We start from the raw sequence: 21,517 nt of genomic DNA on the forward strand, positions 1-21,517 counted from the left end.
TAGTATCATTATCATTTGGAAAGCAAGCATTTTAAACTCAAACCAGGTCAGATCTGGTGCAATGGAATGCCATGTTTTTAATGGAGTGTAAAAATAATTGGGAAATATTTGTGCCTCTTATGGCTCATTATCCTCAAGTAAACATTTTGAGATTATTAGTCATTAAAAACAAGCAGGATATGTAGAACTGTAATAATATTAACATCCAATTAAACAGAGGACTAAAACCTTCAAAAAGAAAAATATATACATTTGTGTCGCTTCAATCAATCTTTTATAGCGTTTTAATGCTTTTATCAATAATAGCTAAAATTTTGAAATCATATGATTTGTAAACTAAGCGATGTGGTTTGCATGCAGCTCAACAGACTTGGTAGTTGCATTGGATAGAAAGCTGTCAGTATATGTGATTTTGTTTATTTTCACTTTTGGGTGGTGGTGTCTGTAGGTGTGTGTGTGTTTGTGCGTGTGTGTGGGAATAATCATAGAAATTATGCTTTACATATTTCTTTTATTGACCCCAATTCAGAACAATATGCTTTGGCCTCAGAAAAACAAAAACAAAAAACAAATGGAAAATGTCTAAGATGAGACACACATTGATGTAACAGATAATGTTTTTGAAGATAGGCTCAGAAAAGAAAAAAGTGGGATGTAATGATCAATAAAATGTGACAGAACCATGTTTCTTTTTTTTCAACATTTCCACCAAATTATACTCTAATAATGTAAACAAAGAGAATTAAAGAAGCTCTAACAAAAGTATAATGTGTTCTCAGTGACATGTCTCTATTTGAAATGTTACAGTTTTAACAAACTGTTTATATATATATATATTTTTTCACTCTTAGACATAGCATATACTTTAAATGGTGCACTATTTACATTTTTTTCCTTACCATAGGTAAGACCCTTTAAGCTGAAGAAATTCACCGTTTTCTTTTTTTCCCAAAGGATTAAGTGCTTCTCACCTATTTTTTATAAATTTTTTACTGAAATAAAATCTTTTTTTTTTTTTTTAAGAAACTTCATTTAAATGGGGTTTCTACAGCACTTCAACATTCTGCATTACTTTTCTGTTTTTGCTTTTGTGCATCTGTCAGAAACTGATGTAGGACTCGGTATATTGCGGTTGTCAGAAATTCAGTCTTTCCTTGTTTTTGCAAAGCTGGGTGTCTTCACTTGCAGCAGGCTTTCTTCTTAATGGGCTGAGCGCTGAGGCTGACTGTTGTCTCTCTTACCGTGTCCTCCTGCTCCATTAAAATCCTTAAAAAAAAAAAAAAAAAGAACGAAGGGGATGCTGCATGAGTCAGTGTATAATGAATTATTTTTTTTAGCTAATCTTAAATAAAAGGTTTAAAAATTCTATTAAAGGCGCTTGAATCTTACCTGGCCAGGTAAGTCAGGGACTCTATCACATTTTTGCCAGTATAGGCACTGACCTCATAGAATATCACATTGTTGTCCTACTTGAGACAGACAAAATAAGACGTGAAAGATACGAAAATCTAACAATCGTCTCTTCTTTTCATAGACAGACAAATATATGTTGTACTACATTGATTGTTACTTTATAAAACTTACCAAAGCTAATTGCTCAGCATCTTTAAAGGGCACTTCTCTCTCTCTTGCCATATCCATTTTGTTGCCAAGAAGGAGAATAGGTATCCCCTCACCTGCTACTTCCTGGAAATAAAAGGGAATTCTGTCATTTTTAAGTACAATAAACTTCATCAGAATCAAAATATATAAAACTGTATAGATTATATTAATATACCAATAAAGTATTTAAGTAAATTAATTAATTAGATTGATCATGGGGTTAAATTAGAAAAGTAAAAAGTTCAGAAATGATACGCACTACTAAAACATGTACATTCCTTTTCTCTGTTGAGGAGGTTAGGAAATTACACATATAGATTAGTTGCAAATAAGATTATAAGGGAAACTATTGGCTTAACTTATGTCTGAGATTTTACTGTTTAAAAGGAAAATGCATCACAAAATGGCTGACTTCCTGTTTATTATAAAGGTAAAGAGCTATAAGAGTTGAATAAGCAGTAGAGAAATGTCTGTATATGATATGTCTTTCCTATAAAATTAGGTTAACAAAATATGCAGGGCTTTCTAATTTTCTGAAATCTAAAATATATCTAAATTCAGTGAAGCCAAATTCATGCACAAGTTTTTCTGACTTATTGTACATATTTAGAACCCAGCAAAACTTGCAGGTTGTGTCTGTATCTATGCAGACAGATCCTACATTAGGAAAACAACATATGTTTAATAAAGTATTATTAGTGTAATAATCCATAAGAAAATTAATTAATTGGAAGAAAAACAGGTCCACATTGCAAAAACGATCTAGTAAAAATCTATTGAATTAAGTGTATTTACCCTTAATTTGACTAGATGATAAGATAAGATGATTTGCCAATGGAATGAGTATTTTACCCTTAAAATAAGATAATTAGATAATATGCACTTGAAACAAGACAATGCCATTATAAATATAATTTGTCTTGTGCCATTGGCAAAGTGTCTACATTTCCTCCTCAATTCAAGAAAAAAATTTACTTGTTTAAAGAAAAAAATACTTTCAGATTTTATTTTTTTTAGATTATTTGCAGTGCACATTATCACCGATCTCCCACCCTGCCCAACAGTGGGCAAGATCTGTTTTTCAGCATATTTGATCCATAAATCTGAATCCCAAATCATTTAGTGAGTTCATCTACTGTGCAAACAAATGCAAGTTCTCCTTGGTTTCAGATAAACAATAGTGTTCAAAATAAAGAGTAATTGCTTTGAATATATGAAGAGTTTAAAGATGACAGAGTAGACCTAACAAACGTCCTAAACTTCTTGCATAAAGAGTAAGAAATTATGAAGACCAGAAAACAAAAAATCACAATAATCAGTGGGATAAAGCTTAACAGGTTGAATGTCCCACCTGGACATTAAGCAGCCAGGGTTTGACAGCTTTAAAGGTCTCCTGCTCTGTGACGTCGTACATCAACACCACGCCATCAGCCTTGCGAAAGAACTGCTTGGTCATGCTGCGGTACCTGTTTAAAGGTCAGAGAAAATTAGGTAGAATGACAGAAAGCAAAACACTGCTTCTAATATTTAGAACAAATACAAATGCAATCATCTTCCTAGGAATGCCGTGTTTTATAAATAAAACATTTGTTAATCAACTGCTGATTTTATGTTGGATCCCACCTTTCTTGACCTGCAGTATCCCACAGCTGCATTGCTATTTGCATGTTGTCCATGGTTAATGTCTTCACACTGTAGTCAATGCCTAATTAAAACAGGATTTGCATGTAATTCAGATTAAGACATAAGACTAATGTAACAATTACATAACAGGGTAGAAGTTGCTGGTCCCTGCACTACTGGTGTAGAAATAGTGAATTAAATTGATGTATTATGCTATATAACAACCTCTCACACTGATAGTTTTAGGAAAAAACAATCTTTTTTAATAATGCAATGAAATATTGTCTTTTAACAAACCTCCACACTTATTCCAGTACTCTGAGTTGCTTTATTTTTCCACAAGCCCACAATTTAGTGTTCAGGTATAATTAAAATGTGTTTTAAGATCAGTATCTAACTAAAAGCTCAATTTTCCAATTATGGGTAAAGTGTACCAGGTTTTAACTAAAGATATCTTTGTTTTTTAAGAGTTCCTGTCCTTCTTACAAAATTCACAAAACCATTAGAAGAAGACCAGGCCCACACCATCACAGATCTCCCACCATACCCATATCTAGAGTTAGCTCACAGCTTCAGCTACTACAGCTAGAAACCACTGATTATGGCTAAAATCTTTGTGTCATCACAGACTCAGACCTGAAACTTCACAGGGACATTAAGGCAGTTACTAAGTCAGCTGAAGAATATGCCCAGGATTAAAGGACTAATGTTGAAGCAGGATCTAGAAAAACGTATTCATGCATTTATCTTCAGTAGAAATGATTACTGCACCAGTATCTTCACAGGTTTGTCTAAAAATGGCCAAAACACTGCTACCTGTGTTCTTACTAAAACTAAGAAAGTAGAGCACATCAGCCTGTGTTACAGCTGCCTTTGACTGTTGAAGTTAAAAAGTTAACTGGGGTATTATTAATTTAAGGTTGTGGTCCAACTGTTTTATTTGTTTTACTACCTGCTTTATCATGTTTTTATCTTTATTTGATTTTCTTCTATTATTTATATAATTTATCTATAATTATTTCAATTTTTTTCTATTTTATTTTTTAATTCATGTAAAGCAGTTTGAATTGTCCTTGTACTGAATTCTACTATATAAATAAACTTGCCTTGCCTTATCTTACAGCAGGGAAGATCTGCTCTTCAGCATATTTATATTTTTTAGCACCCGATCAACATGTACTACTGGGCCTCAGGATAATGTTGAAATGCTCCTTTTATTACATCGCGTTTAACCCATTAAGTACAAACCAGGAATTAATCAATTGGTACAGCAATTTAAGGTTTATAGCGCCTCTCAAATTAGAGTATAAAATAAAAAAAAAAATCTTCTGTTACAGTTATTTTAAAAAGACTATTATGCATACTAGCAACTGTGCCAGCTCTAATTCTGCTAAAAACAAAAACTTTTAAGATGGGATTAGTTTCCCCTCACTAAAGAAATGTACCAAATTAAATGCTGTATTATAGCTAATAGCTGCAGCTGTAAAATTCATTTTAAGCCTTTTTAAGGCACCAACACTAAAGAATGTGGCAGGCATAATTGATTAGCGAAAGATTAATAGCATGAATGACCACTAGAGGATCGTAGTGACACTTGTAACAGAGAAAAGAGGGTAATGAGACTAAATAACATGAAAGCAGGCAAAAATTCACAAGAAGTGACTTAATCTCCTCAACAAAATGTGTGTGGTCTCTAAAGCAGCCGGCGTGACTTTATAAGCCCTTTCATGTGATGCTTATTCATCCTTCGATCTTCTTTTTCAGAATCTACATCTGTGAACATTCCATTTGTAATTGTTCCATAGACAATGTTGTGATGTCTATCTTCTCACCCACAGTAGCAGTTGTGGACGGTTGGAAACGGCCCTCACAGAAGGAGCGCAGCAAGGACGTTTTTCCCACACAGGAGTTTCCGACCAGGACAACCTTAAACAGGCGGTCGGGGGAAAAAAATGCTCTTTCTTTTGTTTTCTGGGGATAAAAAGATGTGTTGTATTTATGTTTATTTATTGTTAAACTACAATAGCTACAACTTCCCTACATTTTATTACTTGATAGATTGAAGCTGACTTACTGATTGGGTTTCCTTCCCGACAGGCTGGCCTCTTGGAGACACTTGTGTCTGTTTTTGCTTTAAGAGGGATTTTTCTTTAAGAGGAGCTTCAGTGAAAACAGTGTTGTGTCCTAAGGGAGGGGCAATGCTAAATTCAGTGTCACTTTGTGCCTCTATGTCATCCCGATCTTCCTCATTTAGTTGGTGCAGTAATGGTTGGGGTCCACCTTGTAGAAGGTGTGGTAGGTGGTCTTCCTCAATCGAGATTACTCGGCGAAGGGGCCACCCATCCAGGGGCGCATCAAGCAACTCCTCATCTTCCCCCGTCTTCCTCTCACACTCCCCTTTGTTTGCACCCTCTCTGGTGTTTACCAACACCTTCTTGAAAGCAGAGTTTTTTGCAGAAGCCCTTCTGGACTTTGGTTTCACATCTTGTTCTTTGGGTTGCGCTAAGCCGACATTTCCATTGGCTAAGGTTTCAGGTCGCTGCTGACATGCAGTAATGCTGGCAGTGGTGGAGGTAGAGGCATCATCTTCACTGCAGGAAAAGGAAGCAACAAACATGATTTGAAGGTGCTCTATGGGCAAAGCTTCACAAGACTGAAAGGACCCTTCAACCATCAGAGGGTCCCTTCGGGAACAGAGGAGAAACAGAGGATATACAGAGATGACTAGCACACTGCCTGCAAGCTAAAAACCTTTAAATGCTTGTGATGTGTTTTGAATAAATCTTTTACAACGTACAATATTATTGTACTTTTTAACAATTATCCTCTGTTTTTTCTCACCTATAGCTTTAGAAAAGCATGCATATTCCTTTTTTCATGTTACAGTTAAGCACTAGTTTTATGGCTCCTTAAATATACAGAAAACTATTTCAAAAGGAGTTTTGTTGAAATTATAATCTGATTCTAAATGAATTACCTTGCCTGTTGACTTGTTTGGTCAAATAAGTCAGCAGGGTTAGCCTTCTTCTTTCTGAGTGAGGGGGGCAGCTGGTTTAAATAAATAAGAGATGTTGTACAGATTAATCTTCAGTCAGTCCAAAAACATTTTTTAAAGCAGTGCTGACTTACTACACCGCAGCATATGTCTCGCTCATCCTTCAGATGTTTGTTCATCTCTCTGAAATGAACATAGATAATAAAATATTTTATTTAGTTAAAGGTATAGTGAAGGATTTTTTGCAAATTTTTGAAAAGACCCGCCCTCTCCACTTTAAAAAAAATGCACATGCACAACCCATATTTTATTTCTGGGTGGATCATCTAAATAAGTGGTTCTCCTAATTGTCAATCATTCTGGTCATATGTTTACGTAAGGCCGCCCTACGTGCTGCCCCGTTAGCTATCTTTTTCTGCGCATGCGCACTATCAGGCATATATGTCTGTTGTGAGCTACGGTTTCAGACAGTCATTAAAACTTCCCCCTTCTCACCATGGTTCTTTGAAAATGCCCGAAGGTCTTAAGAGAAAAGGTGTCTACGAAGTGTATGAGATGAAAAGAAAGACCTCAGAGGAGGCAGATATATCCCGGAATAGTATGCGCAGAGAACCCTCCTCGCAAAGCATTATGGGATTTGCTGTCACAGCGGCCCGCTGTCGCTACATGACAGCGGCGACTGATAACAAATATGTTCAATGATGGCACCGCATAGTGAAGGAGAAGTTACGTGACCAACAGAACAAAAAGCAGTGATCATCTATGCAAACGGTAAGTTAACTAAGTTTGCTATAAAGTCCACTATATAGTCCTCGCTCTATATAGTGATTAAGGGATTTAGGTTTTAGGTCGGACGTTCGGGCACATTAAGCTTGTATGAGCTATGAGAACAGCAACCTAAACAAAGCGCGCAAGAGAAGAAATGGGCTTGTGTCTGCTCTTGCACGTGCTTTTTTTTTTTTTTTTTAAACAGAGGGGGCGGGTCTTTTAAAAAAAATCATGATTATCCTCCACAATACCTTTAAGTCACATGAATTTAAAGAAAGGTTAGGGTATTGCTCGTTACCTGAGAAGGTCAAGCTGCCTCATGAGGCATTGTTTCTCCCTCTGAAGGCCTTCAGTTATTCTATACATTTCTCTAAAAAAAAAAAAGATGAACACAAGCACAGATTTCTCAGCACAAAAAGCACCAATTGAACCAAATGATTAACCTTCAGATACAGAGTTTTATACCCACATCTCTTTCTCCTGCTGCAGCCTGGCGGCCTGCTTCTGCAGCATAGCCAGCTGCTCCTGGGCCAGAGAGAGCTCCTGGCTGGTGCTCTCCAATGCTCTGGACAACTCCTCATTGGTCATTTTCAGCTTGACATTCTGCACGTGGCTCTCCTGCCTCTCGCTGTTCAGCTCATGGCACTGGATCTCTAACTACCAAAAGTGTTTATTTGTGTTCATACTTATGCAGATGTTTGTAAATAAAATCAAATTATCTGTAGCTAAGCCAACTTCTATGGGTTAATGGTCGTCTTAAAGGGTGAGCAAAATAATATACAAAAGTGAGTCTCTTTTATGTTATGATATGACAGTAATTATGACATTTAACTCCTATTTATTGTGAGAGATGCTGTGGGCTTTTAACGCTTTAACTAAGAATCTACCTAACAAATATATTTTTTTTCCATTTTGGAAAAACACAGTTTTGTTTTCAGCATAGGAAATTGGGTATTTTATTAAGTCGCCAGGTAATGATGGTCTCACAGGTTTAGAAAGTTTGTTTTATTTTCCCCTCTGGACTGCTTTCCCAAGTGATAGCTTTTAAAAATAGGTTATGCAGCCTTGATTGTATTGGTGCAAAGGTGTGTATACCTATGTGTGAATTGGTGAGCATATAGAAATCAAGGAGCAAAAGCCTCCAATACAACAGTGGCACATAATAATAATAACAATAATTGAACTTTGATGATGGAATGGAGAAATTCACTTCTATATCTTAACCCATCCCTTTGCCAATCAGGGCTTAAGGGTCTGGCACAGGGACCCAGAGTGCAGGCTGTGGGGATTGAATTGAGTTCTTGCAACCTATTCAGAGCACAAGCACACTGCTCTAACCACTAGGACACCACTCTCCACATGATGAAATGCCCAGCTCCCCTGACCCAGCTACACAGTCCTCCATAGTGTTGCAGGCTGAGCCTGGGGATGAATATAAAAAGGTACAGTGTGTTTTAAGTTACCCGTTTCTGTTTCTGGAAGAGATGTTCCAGCTCTTTCTCCTTGGACAACAGCTGATACTCCAGCTCCTGGCTGTGCACCTGAAGGCGCTCTGAGTCCTGAGGATCAGAAGACAAATGCTTGATAATCACAGGGCTAAGAGATGCTAATGCCTGAGCATAAAGACCACCTTCAAAGACATAAACAATTAATAAACTACTACACAATAAATGTGGGAAACTTAACAAAGTCCCACCATTTATGCTTAATAACGTTAATCGGGAAGACTAAACATTTCTTCTCTTTGTTAGTTGGACACTTCTATTGTATTAAATAATAATACACAAGGACTGCAACTAACGATTATTTCGCAAATCAATTAATTTGTCGATTATTTTTTCGTATATATATATATATATATATTTTTTTTTTTTTTTTTTACAATTTTGGTATAATTTCTACTCAGGAGTTGTTTGATCTGTCACCTAAAGGCATGTTTTACTGTCTCCAAACTCCAGGCAACGATTAATTGATTAGTAAATTAGTTGATGATTAATTCAATAATCTTCAATTGATTGTTTTAGCCCTATAATACACACACACTTTTTATTTAAACAAGGTATTCTGTCAGGTTTAATAGCACATCAAATCGATTCTCCATTTTCTTTTTCTGCTGCCAACAGAAAATTCGTTTAATTTCCTTTTTTTTGTCTCTGCAGTTGAGCTCCTGTACCTGAAGCAGTAGTCTGTCTTGCTCATTTTTGATCTGTGCCTCCATCTCTTCATACAAGCGCCGGATCTCGCTGTCATGCTTTGCTGATTTCCTGTAATGACGAGAAAGGCATGTTAAAAAAGGAACAGTTCTTTAGGCTCTGCTTGAGGTGATGTTATTCCCACTTTAGATATTAATGATATGTCAAGACACTAGAATGAAAAAAAGAAAAACAATAAGCAGCAATGAAAACGTATCTTATTACCTGAGCTGAATGCTGGAATTTACATCCCTTTGAAAAAAGACCTTTGCAGCTAATTGGTGAAGTAAACAGAAGAGAAGCTGCAGTGCTTTATTTGGTGCCCTAAAAATTCAATACATAGTTGATGCTGGCTGTTTTTTTTTAAGTATAGCTGCAATGTTACAATCTCTATACAACCAGAACATTTTCTTCTGTTTTTTATGGGAGGTAAGGACAGAGGAAAAGGCATTTTATTTCTCAGTTTTACACATTCAGAATATTAATACTTTTCTGCAGTTCAAACCCTCAGATTAACCCTCAATCTACTCAGATTATGGGTCATTTAACACATTTACAATGCTGTAGATTTATAGTGAGAGCCAAGTGTAGCAATACAGCTCCAGCTTTTTTTTATATTCTTTAAAAAAAACGGTGATTAAGAAATACCTCTTCTTACCTCTGAAGGGCACTTTCCATCTCCTTCTTCTCCTCGTGTGCCTCTTTAATTTGGTATGTTACCCTGGCCAGAAATTCTTCAAAGTTGGACAGAAGGTGAGGCTCGTCTCGCCTTAGCTGAGCCCAAAGGCTGCGCACCTCACCTGGACTGGGGAGCAGGGATTTGCTGAATTTACTTTGACATCATTTGATATGTTAATAATTGCAAAACAGCAAACAAAAGAGGAGGTAAAAAACAACAACTTACTCCTCAAACACATTACTAGCTCCAAGACTTTCCAGCAACATACAGAAGTGCCTCTCCTCTTCATCCTCTACCCCTGACAGCTTGGCCTCCCAATGACTCTGATACAGAGCCTCCTTGGCCTTAAAGACAGGCCCTGGGCCCTGAGTCTGGTCATCACTGACAGAGATTCTGCGACCGTGCAGGAACTGACCTGAAGTCCGTAAAAAAGGTTGGATTTTAGGTTTGAACGGAAATGCATGCGTGCAGAATGTGTGTGTCTGTGTGGTTAATGTATCACTGAAACACTTCTTGACGATCAATAGACTGTTATGAACTTCTTTGATATTAAAATAATTTTATCTGATTTTAGAATTTAAATGCTTAGATTCTGTCATTAATTAAGTTCTCAGATGAGCAACTGTAATTCTGATTGCAGCGTCAGTAGTGGGGATCACTGTTTTTTTAAAGCAATTCTTCCTGCACATTTTTACGTTTTGTTACATACACTAAGATGGCATTGCTTGCCTTTTTTACTGCATTGTCCATTTAAGTTCATTATTCTTAAACACAATGTGAAGTTTGTTGTTTCTTCGAAGATCTACCCAGATTGCTGCAGCTTGCATATGGAGGAACCACTGTGTTGGATGACCAACTATGTTCAATCATCCAAAATGGAAACACACACCTCTATGTGGAAGATGCTGCTTTAGGTGTGTGGTGTTTTTAGCAATCTACAAAAGTTATTGTTGGACTAACTGAAAAATAAATGTTTATTTAAATCCAGGGATGAAGACAAACAACTGGAAGAAGTTAGGACTCTCTACAGTGGGATATAGTCAAAAGAAATAAATGAAGGAATAAAAAAAGAGAGGGGCAATTTGAAGAGAAAATAAGACGCTGTGATCATTACTAAAATATAAAAACTTGAAATTTCCAGGGTCACAAGCCATACAGTCAACATTCTGTAGCTTTTGACAATGTATTCAACATTTCTTAATGTTCGAACTAAAAAGAGAGGGATCTTTGAGCATTTCCATTTCTAAAATCTCTCTAGATCATCCATTGTCCTGGATTCTCTCTCTAATTCTCATCTCTTCAGCTTTTCTGTTCAGGTTGTGTCTGTTGGCTAAAGGAGAAGACTGATTTTGTGTATGGTGAACATTTTTTTTATGATTTGGCCTTGTTTGTGTTAATAATACAGCTGAAAAGATATAGCTGTGGTAATTTGATTTTACTTCTCGTGACTACTACATGCATATTTATTCTCTAAAAGTGCTTTTAAGTGTCAAATAATCAGATTGACACCTTTATCTAAGTTAAAATCCGGTAACTATTTATTTTTTATCAGGTTTGATTTTAGATAGACTCCCTGACTACATAGTAATTTGTTTGTTACAACTAAAGATACACTTTATCAAAATATTAACTTGTATTTAATTTTGCAGGCAGTTTGGTTTTATGGTGCTAAGACAATCATATGATTCAAAATAAAATTAAATTATATGGATATTTCTCCATAAACAACTGTAAATGATACATTTCACAGCTTTCATTCAATTTGGCGACACGGTTGATTAATCTACTCTGGGTTTTATGAGAGTGTAAATCTTTCTTTGGACTGAAGGTTAGGTTTCTGATGGCAGGAAACTTACTGAATCTGGAGGAAAATGCCTCCAGCGTGAGGTAACCAGCTCCGTCTGTATCCAGGGAATCAAACACATCCTCAAGCTCCTCTGCAGAAAGAGGCAGCTCTCTGTGGAGCCTCTGTTGTGAGAGCAATATAAACAAACCACAGTTCAACATGCTGGCGGTTAGTGTTTTGCTGTTATAAAGCATTCTGCCTGTGAATGTTGTGCAGGCAGATTTGAAATCTATATAACAACCGATGGCAGCTCCATGTTTCCTCCTAAAACACTGTTTCTAGAAACTTTGAATGCATACTGCATTAAGCCAATATTTCAGAATCCAGACCAAATTACCTGCAAACTCAGCTAAGACACTTTTCATTTTTAAATGGCAATTGGAGGCAATGATCCTGCATATTAAACGATGTAATTGTGTGACTGAGCTTAATTATACTCAAACTTTTTCCATCAGTGCTTCCAGCACTTTTCGGGCTCTTTAAGTGCACTAAGAGGGGAATCTGTGTTATTCAGATGGGAGAAAGAATGTGGAACAGAGCAAAGTCAGGTGCAGCAAAGTGACTCCTGCTTCTTATTCGCTATTATTAATGCAGAGAGGAGAATTAACTGTGCCACAGATAAAAGCATTAACACATCTCCTATTGTTCATTTTAGCAGTTTTATGGATCCAGGCTTTTTTAAACACCTCTGAAAAAATTACTGTCTAGAAAATAATGGAGAAAAAAAAAAAATAATCTGTTAAAACACTGTGCATTGCAGTTATTCACACAACCTAAACTTTTATCCTGTTACCACCACACACTTCAGTTCATCTGTGAGATTAGATTTCGAGCTCAAAGTACTGCATAAGCAAAATAAGTTTTTTTGTTATGATTTTGTAAAACTTCCTTCAGATTTACTAACTTCTAAACAGACATGTTGTGCACAAACTCAGCTCTAAAAGCCTCATTTAAAGCTTTTCACAAGCTATTTAGGAAACACAGCAAAAATGGACAATAGTACTTTAGTCTATTTAGGGAAAAATGAGGCTGGCCAAAATACAATACGCTTTCTAGTGAGAAAAACTATTAACTTCCTTAAGTGGCAGCATCCAGCTGTGGAGGCGAATTTAAGAAGGAAACCTGAAGCTCCAAAAAACCTTAAGGTAGGGTTGGTGGTTCATCTCACAAGCATCAGCCTAAACATAGTTAGAGTTGTAACAGAATGGTTTAAATAGCACTATTTTCATTTGTTAGAATGACCTAATCAAAATCTAGAGCTCAAACCAACTATAAACTTTGATTAGACTGAACCCTGACATTCACAGATGGGTAAAGGGCTTATTAAAGATAATCAAAATAAAGTGAGTTACACTTAAATGTACCTAAACGGTTCTATTTTCTGTGCAAAATTTTAAAATAACAAATTTTCCAACCAATTTAAACATATATTGCATTTTGCATTGGTCTTTAATATGAATTCTAAATAAAATGGATTGATATCTGTTGAAGAAATTGTCAAAGTGCTTGAGGTTTATGAATACTTTGCCCAGAAAGTATAAATATAGATTAAAAGGCTTTTAATACACCAGTTTATCAGTATTTTTTAGAGATAAAAAAAAAAGTATGTCACAATGTTAAAAATCAAACGAACAGCTTTTAAATCTAACCCTCATATCAGTGCGGGTAATGAAGCCTTTTCCCTCCATGTCGCAGGTCTGAAAGAACTCCCTGGTCTTATCCAAGAGGGTGATGTGACCCCATTCCGATCTTCTCTGTTCGTCACCGTTAACCCTGACTTCTTCCTTCTCCATGCTTGGCACTCTTTAACTACAGCCTGTGATAAGTAGCGTGCACTTCAGCGGGAGTCATGGAAAAAGTCCTCTTCACTGGCTCACTTTCCAACCCCCCGGGGCCTTTCAGGGACCATGATGATGGCGGTAAACAGCAGCACCAGACCGTTGAAATTGCAGATAAGTTTGTGAATGTGCTCCAAACTAGGACAAGGCTCTGTATTTACAAAAAAGAAGAAAAAAAAGGGTAAATTTCATGCTTCATTTTTACTCAAGTCTTACTAGAGTATTGAGAGAGGTGGATTTTTTTAATTTATTTTTTTAAAGCAAAGAATTGATGATTACGTCAGCATGCAACTATACTTCCCTCTTTTTGGAGCCAAAAACAAGCAGCTCTGAAAGGTACATAAATGCCTTGAAATGGATTATATTAATTCCCTACCATACAGAACACATGATGGCATAATGCCTGCTAAACTGTGGTGCCGATTCCTGAACAGATGTAGCACCTCTGCTTTCAAACGACCATTTACAATCACGCCTTGGCATAGCAAAGTGGTTCTGCATGTCAGCTCAGCGTGTGGTCACACTTATCTACAGGGCGTTTACAACTCAAATCAACAGAGATGCACTTAAGAAAAAGGTTGTTTTTTAAGAGATGTTCAGCTTTACCAGAACAGAAAACTGATCAAACAGAACAAGCAATATTTGCCACGTTTACCCAAATACTTTTCTTAGAGATTCAGTTTTAAAAAAATACTTTTTTGGAATTTACGCTTCATGGTCGAGCATTTCTTGTCACAACTTCAAGATGAAATAAATCTGCATCAAGAAAACAGAAATTCTCACCTTCCTTGAATGTTAGTGTAGAAGCCTTTATCTAATCTTCATGTCTATAAAGCACCGACCATGTTCTGCATTTTTAAGTCCTGCCGTACAGATGACTGCTCAAGAAGTCATTCTGCAACCATGTGATGCCATGAGGAAGCGGCCTGAGGGTTTTCAGTTCTGGCCCACCCGCTGCTCACATACAGCACAGATGGCTGCAGACCGAACTGTCTGCAGACTCAATATGAGCAGAACATTTATTCTGTATGACGACAGAAAGTTAAAACAAAATTTGCTTCCACAGAAGTTTTTATTTATTTTTTAAAATTTCATTTTAAACAGGAAACCAAAAAAAAACAAAAAAAAACAGAAGTACATCTCTGGATACACAACAGCACCATCTTGTGGTCGACAATGATGTTTCCCATCGTTGGGCGATTTTGGATTGCCTTTGCATACAAATCCAGATGCACAATTCAAAACAAAGTGTGTAAAAGTTTTTCCTCAGCTACAGCTGAGAAACAGCAAGAACCAAAAAAAATCCTTCAGTTACAGAGAAGTCATTCATTTGTCCCTTTGATCTTCTGTAGCAAATACTCCATCTGCACATTCAAGTTTGGCTGTCCTTTCTTTGTCTTTTTGCTCAACATCTGGAATTTTTCAATCTTTTTTTGTTTGTATTTCTGAATAGCCTCTTCTCTCTGTTGCTTATTCTTCAGGTACTCCTGGAATAAGACATAGAATAATAAAAAAATTTAAAAAACAGTCAAAAAAAAGTCGGTGAGCTTATGTGACATGAAACAAAGAAAGAGCCTTTACCTCCTTCTTCTGTCTCTTCTTTTCCTTGATTTTCTCAAATTCCTCCTTGGTCTTCTGATAAGAAGTTTTCCTTTGCATTTTCTTTCGCATGCGGTTGCTTATTGGTAATCTTAAAAACAAGAAAAAAAGATTTATATATATATATTTCTTTTTAGAAAAAATAGATATATAATCATGAAAAAATGAAAAACATCAAATGATTACAGTAATTTAGGATAAATGATTCTGTGAATCATTTGTTGCAAGGAATATCGCCTTTTTTTTTTTTTTTTTTTTTAAATAGAGCAGAGCATCTGCAAAATATTCACAGCGCTGCATTTTATTTATTTATTTTTTTACATCTAGGGATGGAACAGCCTTACTCCACATGGTTTCAATCTCAGTTTCCTTGGAGATCTACACATAAAACATTAGTTTGAAAATAAAAATTTAATAAATAAAAAGGTGACTTTGAGATTGTCGCAAATTTATTGGAAATAGAGAATTAAGAAACCAAATTTACTTGGTGTAGATTTGGTGACAAAAGCTTAGCAAACCCATCTTAGGCTGTTTTAACCATTCTTTGCAGTCCATAAACTATTAGTTTGATGGGAGTCGTCTCTGCACAGATCTCTCCCTGAGTGGTCCCAATGAGCAGAGGGATCCTGGCTTAAAGGAATAGTACACCTAAAACATGATTAGCCTTCATTTTCTACTCACCCCCATGCTGAACAAAACTCTGGAGTACTTTTTTGATATCTCAAATGCATCTGGAGATCTGGGAGGCTTCTTGCTGTTTGCTGACATTCAAATAATGGAGGTCTATTGTGCCTGAGACAGAAGGGTCCATAAAAGTCCACAGAAAACGTGTCAATATTCCTCCATACTGCTCATCCAATGTATTCCAAGTGTCCTGAGTAGGTAGCATCCAGAATTTACTCGAAACGAAGTCATTTAGAATGTTTTTAGAGCATAAACAGTAGTGTATAGGATTTCCTGAAAGCGCGCACATGCGCGCTCCCGACGCTACGGAAGCCGGCAGACCAAACCAGATGAAAGTGCGCATTCAGCTCGGCAAAGAACTCATGCTCTTCCTCAACACTGAAGTCCTCAGACATTTTTCTTTCGTTGTTTCTTTCTTTGCACAGGTAAACAGCACATTTCTTCTTCTACGCTTGCATTATTGGCAGAGCAGACGCTGAATGCGCACTTTCATCTGGCTTGGTCTGCCGGCTTCCGTAGCGTCGTGAACGCGCATGTGCGCGCTTTCAGGAAATCCTATCCACTACTGTTTATGCTCTAAAAACATTCTAAATGACTTTGTTTCGAGTAAATTCTGGATGCTACCCACTCAGGACACTTGGAATACATTGGACGAGCAGTATGGAGGAATATTGACACGTTTTTTGTGGACTTTTCTGTCTCGGGCGCCATAGACCTCCATTATTTGAATGTCAGCAGACAGCAAGAAGCCTCCCAGATCTCCAGATGCATTTGAGATATCAAAAAAGTACTCCAGAGTGTTGTTCAGCATGGGGGTGAGTAGAAAATGAAGGCTAATCATGTTTTGGGTGTACTATTCCTTTAAACACCGAGTGGTTCTGAAGCCCCTCCTTTGACATCTCTGCTTTCTGCTTATGGTTTTTGTCCTGTTGAAAACTCAGTCTACTATTTTAAATTTGTTTAAACACATTTGAATTTCTGTCTTAATCTGTTAAGTTCTGCAAAATCTTTAATTATTTTATTGGAGAGTTTTCCAACAAGATCACATTTAAAAGCTATATGTCCAGATTCTCTGGAGCAGGTTTTCATCCACAATGGTTCACTACATTGATTCTTTTTCATGCATTTAAAACATTGCCATAATATAAAGCTTTGTCTGGCTACTTTATTGCAGCGGTCTGATCAGTGGATTGATTCTTCTCTCTGGACAGAGGAATGCTGGAGCCCTGACAGACTAATAATCACATCCCTAAGATGACTAAGATTCCCCCCTGTTCACTCAGTTTTAACTCCTTGAAAAAGTCCTGCTGGTTCCAAACTTCTACCATTTACAGATATAGGGGCCACTGAACTCATGGGATGTTTAAAGATGCATTCATTTTCTGTTTCCTTCACCAGTTTTGTTGCCTTGACACAATCATGTCTCTAAGGTCTACAGATGATTTCATGCATCTGCAAGGGGTTGTCACAGTATCAAATTTCAAACTAGATACCAAGGTAAATATCCCATCCTTGATACCATTTGAATAAAAAAGTCAAATAACTAAAGGCACAAATAGATAATTATTGACATGAAAAACCCACCTAAATGTAAAATGTAACCCTAAATGTAAAATAATTACCTCAAATATAACATAATTGGATTATATTTTTAGGTTATATGAGGTTTTATTTTTTTAATCTACAAAATAATAAAAAAAATACTCAAACACTTGTATTTAGTATTAACACCATTAAAAATTAGTATTTTATCTGGATACAGCTTTATAGTGTTGATACTTTTGACAACCCTACTGTCTGACATGCACTGTAGGCTGTGGGACGTCATTTACAGGAGCGTGCTTTTCCTAATCAAATCAAATTAACTTAATTTAACACATCTGGGTTCAGTTTAAGCTGTGAAAAAAAAAAAAAAAGAAATTACTTTCTAACATCCAACACTACAAAATGAATAATGAGAGGTTGTATAATTCCAGCCCATATCAGTGGGTCAATATCAGTATCGGTCCATACTGAAAGCTGCCATATTTCTATCGCATCAGAAATGGAAAAGTTCTATCGAGACAATTCAAGTAATAATCAAGAGATAATAACTTAATATCATTTGGAGCTAATCTGTAGCATCACTGAAAGCGGAGGAAGTGCGGCGCTGTGAATACTTTCCGGATTCACTGTAGAAACATCAGTAAATGAGGACGATTTTAATCAGGGTTTATACAGTAATGAATAACTCAAATTTAATGCTTATTAATATTCTTTAAATGCTCTTAGAAATAATTTTAATGCCACCAACAGGTACCCGTCGACAGGCTGCAGCCATGTCCTGAATTCCTCGTTTTCCAGCCACTTTTGTTGAAATGTGCTTTTTTCCTCCCATTCTGTAGCTTTTTCTCCGACTCAAGCTTCTTTTCTGAACATACAGCTTTGCGATCAACCGGAAGCAGTTCCACGCAAATATATCGTGATATAATATGTCTGACGAAATTGTTTTTATAAAAAATTTTTTTTTAAATAAAGCATTTTAAATGCCACAATAAACACATTTAATTAATTTTAATGCCAATTAAGGCCTTAATTTAAAAAATAATATTTTAATGACTTTTAATGATTTTTAATGACCCACAGAAACCCTGTTAATTATGTGTTTTACTAGCTTTATGTTTTTTCTTAATTTTTCTTCTTTAGATTTTGTTTGGTCCATATTATTTCCGACTCCATTCCAGCTTCAGAAAATTGTTTAGTTTTCTCAAAATCTTCAACCTCTATTGAAATACATTTCACTGCTTAGACAGATGAATAAATTAAATATGTTTTTAATACCTTTATTTCTCTGAAAAATATTACATAGATAACAGAACTAAGCATTTATTAATTCTGACTACATAATTTCTTTAAAAAAGCTAAACTATCTCCTGCTTTTCTTCCTACCTTTCTTTCTCTGCTGTTGGTGTGGATTCAGGGTTATCAGGAACAGAATCCATCAGATCTGATCCTGTGGTAAAGTCTAGTTCAGCAACATCATCATTTCTATCCTCGTCTTTCAGCTTCCCTTTCATCCTCAGTTTGCTCCTGTTCGCTCTGTTCTTCAAGGCTTCACTCCTCAGTTTCTCCTCCTCTGCCAGGTATAAATGCTTGAGGTGTTCTGGGTACTCCTCCTTGTACACCACTTTAACCTCAGGGTTCTTCTTATGCTCCCGTCGCAGCAATTTATTGTACTCATGTTTGACTTTCTCCCTTTTCTTAAAAGCAAACCCTTGACCTAAGGAGAAAACAAAATATGACAAATTAAATTGATAATCTGTTAGTTTTAACAGCTATTCAGGAAATCTGTGTAGGTTTCACACAGAATGAACTAAGAGTTGACTGATAGTCTGTAATATGCACACCAACCCTGACACAGCCATAAACGTCAACATATTTCTTAGGTCTTGACGAGGGATCAAACAATTAATTGCATTAATCAGGGTCAATCGATTATTGAAATGATCGTCAACTAATTTAGTAATCAATTAATCGTTAACTGGAGTATAGAGATGTACCTTTAGCTGACAGAGCAACCCACTTAGAGCAGTAATTATACCAAAGTTGTAAAATATACAAATATAAATAGATGTGTAAATCACCACCATCATGGCGATTCGATTCAGTATCAATTTCCTGACCCAACCATAGATTATTTTCGATACTGAAGAATACACCACGAAAGGATTCAATTCAATTAATAGGTTAATTTCTTTTTTTTTTTTTTATCTTACAGGCTAGACAATGTTTCAAATTTGAAATAAATCAATGAAAGCTGTAATATGGTTATGCATTTAACTTGAGAACAGCAGCAAATAACAGAAGTAGCAAAGTTGTACTCCACCTAGGCCTATGAAAACCTTATTCACTGAACAATAATAATGCCTCTGTGTTCTAGATTGCATCAAAAAATACTGCAAGCGGAAAGAGGGTAGTGGCTTAAAGGAATAGTACACCCAAAACATGATTAGCCTTCATTTTCTACTCACCCCCATGCTGAACAACACTCTGGAGTACTTTTTTGATATCTCAAATGCATCTGGAGATCTGGGAGGCTTCTTGCTGTCTGCTGACATTCAAATAATGGAGGTCTATGGCGCCCGAGACAGAAAGGTCCATAAAAGTCCACAAAAACGTGTCAATATTCCTCCATACTGCTCGTCCAATGTATTCCAAGTGTCCTGAGTGGGTAGCATCCATAATTTACTCGAAACGAAGTCATTTAGAATATTTTTAGAGCATAAACAATAGTGTATAGGACCTCCATTATTTGAATGTCAGCAGACAGCAAGAAGCCTCCCAGATCTCCAGATGCATTTGAGATATCAAAAAAGTACTCCAGGGTGTTGTTCAGCATCGGGGTGAGTAGAAAATGAAGGCTAATCATGTTTTGGGTGTACTATTCCTTTAAGAAAGCGAGGGTGGAAGGCAAAATAGGTTTAGCGCCACTGCAGCACAGGAGTCAGAATTACGTTCAGGAGGAAATCGATAAAAATAGAATGAATCGATACTCTTGCTGACGTATCGTTTTGTATCGATGCATCGGATCCTCGGCTGTTGGATCGATGCACCGATACAAAATGATTATTATTTACACAATTATATATAAACACTTTGCATTTAAGATAAAAATGTCCTTGTATGTCAATATGATCTATCCAGAACTGCTCAAGTTGAAAAGTTTCAGTTTTACCTGGTTTAATTTAGTAAATAATCTTCTTTAAGGAACCTTTGACTATTCAATTAATTGGAAAAAAATAATGGACGGATTAATCAATAAGCAAAATATAGTTTGTTTCAGCCCCAGAATTAACTGATATACTATCAGACAGAAAGGAATAATAGTAGTGAGGCTATAATAGTGAGGCTAAAGGACAGGTATATGTTGATGTTTTTGGCTGATAACTTCTAAACAGTTTGAAGTTCAATTTGTAATGAGACCACTTTACTCTAATGCTTCTAAATAAAATGAAAGGAGTACAAGGGAGCAAACCTGGAGAGATGACCTTAATGTGGACATAAAAATGGACACAAAATGTGAACGTAGAATAAAAGGGTGATTTCCAGTTTTTCAGGAGGACAGTGAACTAAACACACAACCAGAGCCTCAATGTAACTTTACCCCTCTCTGTCTTTCAGAACTGCTTTCCTGCTCCTTTTCATTTGTCATTATTAATGTGTAATTAAATTCTGCAAAGTCTTAGAAATGACTTAACTGTTTTATTGTAGTGTTTTCAAACAAGATCACATATAAAAGCTGCAAGACAAAGCTTTAAGGACATTATAAAAAGTTAAATTCAAAAATCATCTACTCCAAAGTCCAAAATAAAACTAAATGAGTATCAGTGATGGGAAAAAAAACATTTATCAAGACAAACTTACCTTCTTTAACGCTGCCTTCAAATACTTTGTTGTGTGGGATCCACTTCTTTTTCTTCTTCTTGTTTACCCCACTAAATGCTTTCCTTCCTTTATTAAAATTTGGATCTTTAATTGAAGCTTTGTCATGTTTTCTCTTCTGGTCCAACGGCGCCATTTGAACATTAAATTATCCCGAAAAACAAAGACTTTTATGAGTACTCGCTCATGCTTTTCCAGCTAGCTAGGCTACAGCTGCATGCTGATTTCCTGCGTACGCTGCGTGATGAGGAAACTCACCGAGGCATGATA

At 36.3% G+C, this 21,517-nt stretch overlaps 2 protein-coding genes across 4 annotated transcripts; both read right to left on the minus strand.

Moving 5' to 3' along the window:
- Nucleotides 1-894: 894 nt before the first annotated feature.
- On the minus strand, nucleotides 895-14,455 carry cracr2ab (calcium release activated channel regulator 2Ab). 3 transcript variants are annotated; one of them, XM_038288426.1, is made up of 18 exons: nucleotides 14,327-14,455; nucleotides 13,355-13,694; nucleotides 11,716-11,827; nucleotides 10,085-10,274; nucleotides 9,839-9,985; nucleotides 9,162-9,252; nucleotides 8,452-8,547; nucleotides 7,458-7,645; nucleotides 7,287-7,358; nucleotides 6,355-6,403; nucleotides 6,203-6,273; nucleotides 5,300-5,816; nucleotides 5,058-5,196; nucleotides 3,226-3,307; nucleotides 2,954-3,068; nucleotides 1,585-1,686; nucleotides 1,390-1,466; nucleotides 895-1,266 (listed from the first exon to the last, which is right to left on the minus strand). In XM_038288426.1, exons 2-18 carry the CDS (start codon nucleotides 13,496-13,498, stop codon nucleotides 1,179-1,181), a joined length of 2,280 nt encoding a protein of 759 aa, XP_038144354.1. In that variant the 5' UTR covers nucleotides 13,499-13,694; nucleotides 14,327-14,455; the 3' UTR covers nucleotides 895-1,178. The 3 variants fall into 3 exon arrangements, 1 of the variants encoding a protein (XP_038144354.1); XR_005281070.1 differs by having other exon boundaries at nucleotides 1,208-1,266; nucleotides 1,390-1,469; XR_005281071.1 differs by lacking the exons at nucleotides 895-1,266; nucleotides 1,390-1,466; nucleotides 1,585-1,686 and having other exon boundaries at nucleotides 5,062-5,196.
- A 93-nt stretch (nucleotides 14,456-14,548) lies between these two features.
- ccdc59 (coiled-coil domain containing 59) lies at nucleotides 14,549-21,498 on the minus strand. The gene is made up of 4 exons (XM_038288428.1): nucleotides 21,230-21,498; nucleotides 18,755-19,085; nucleotides 15,125-15,233; nucleotides 14,549-15,030 (listed from the first exon to the last, which is right to left on the minus strand). Exons 1-4 carry the CDS (start codon nucleotides 21,381-21,383, stop codon nucleotides 14,866-14,868), a joined length of 759 nt encoding a protein of 252 aa, XP_038144356.1. The 5' UTR covers nucleotides 21,384-21,498; the 3' UTR covers nucleotides 14,549-14,865.
- Between the last annotated feature and the right edge of the window lie 19 nt (nucleotides 21,499-21,517).

Source organism: Cyprinodon tularosa, unplaced genomic scaffold, assembly GCF_016077235.1.
Source record: "Cyprinodon tularosa strain WSP-4 unplaced genomic scaffold, ASM1607723v1 ctg255, whole genome shotgun sequence".
Taxonomy (NCBI): Eukaryota; Metazoa; Chordata; class Actinopteri; order Cyprinodontiformes; family Cyprinodontidae; genus Cyprinodon; species Cyprinodon tularosa.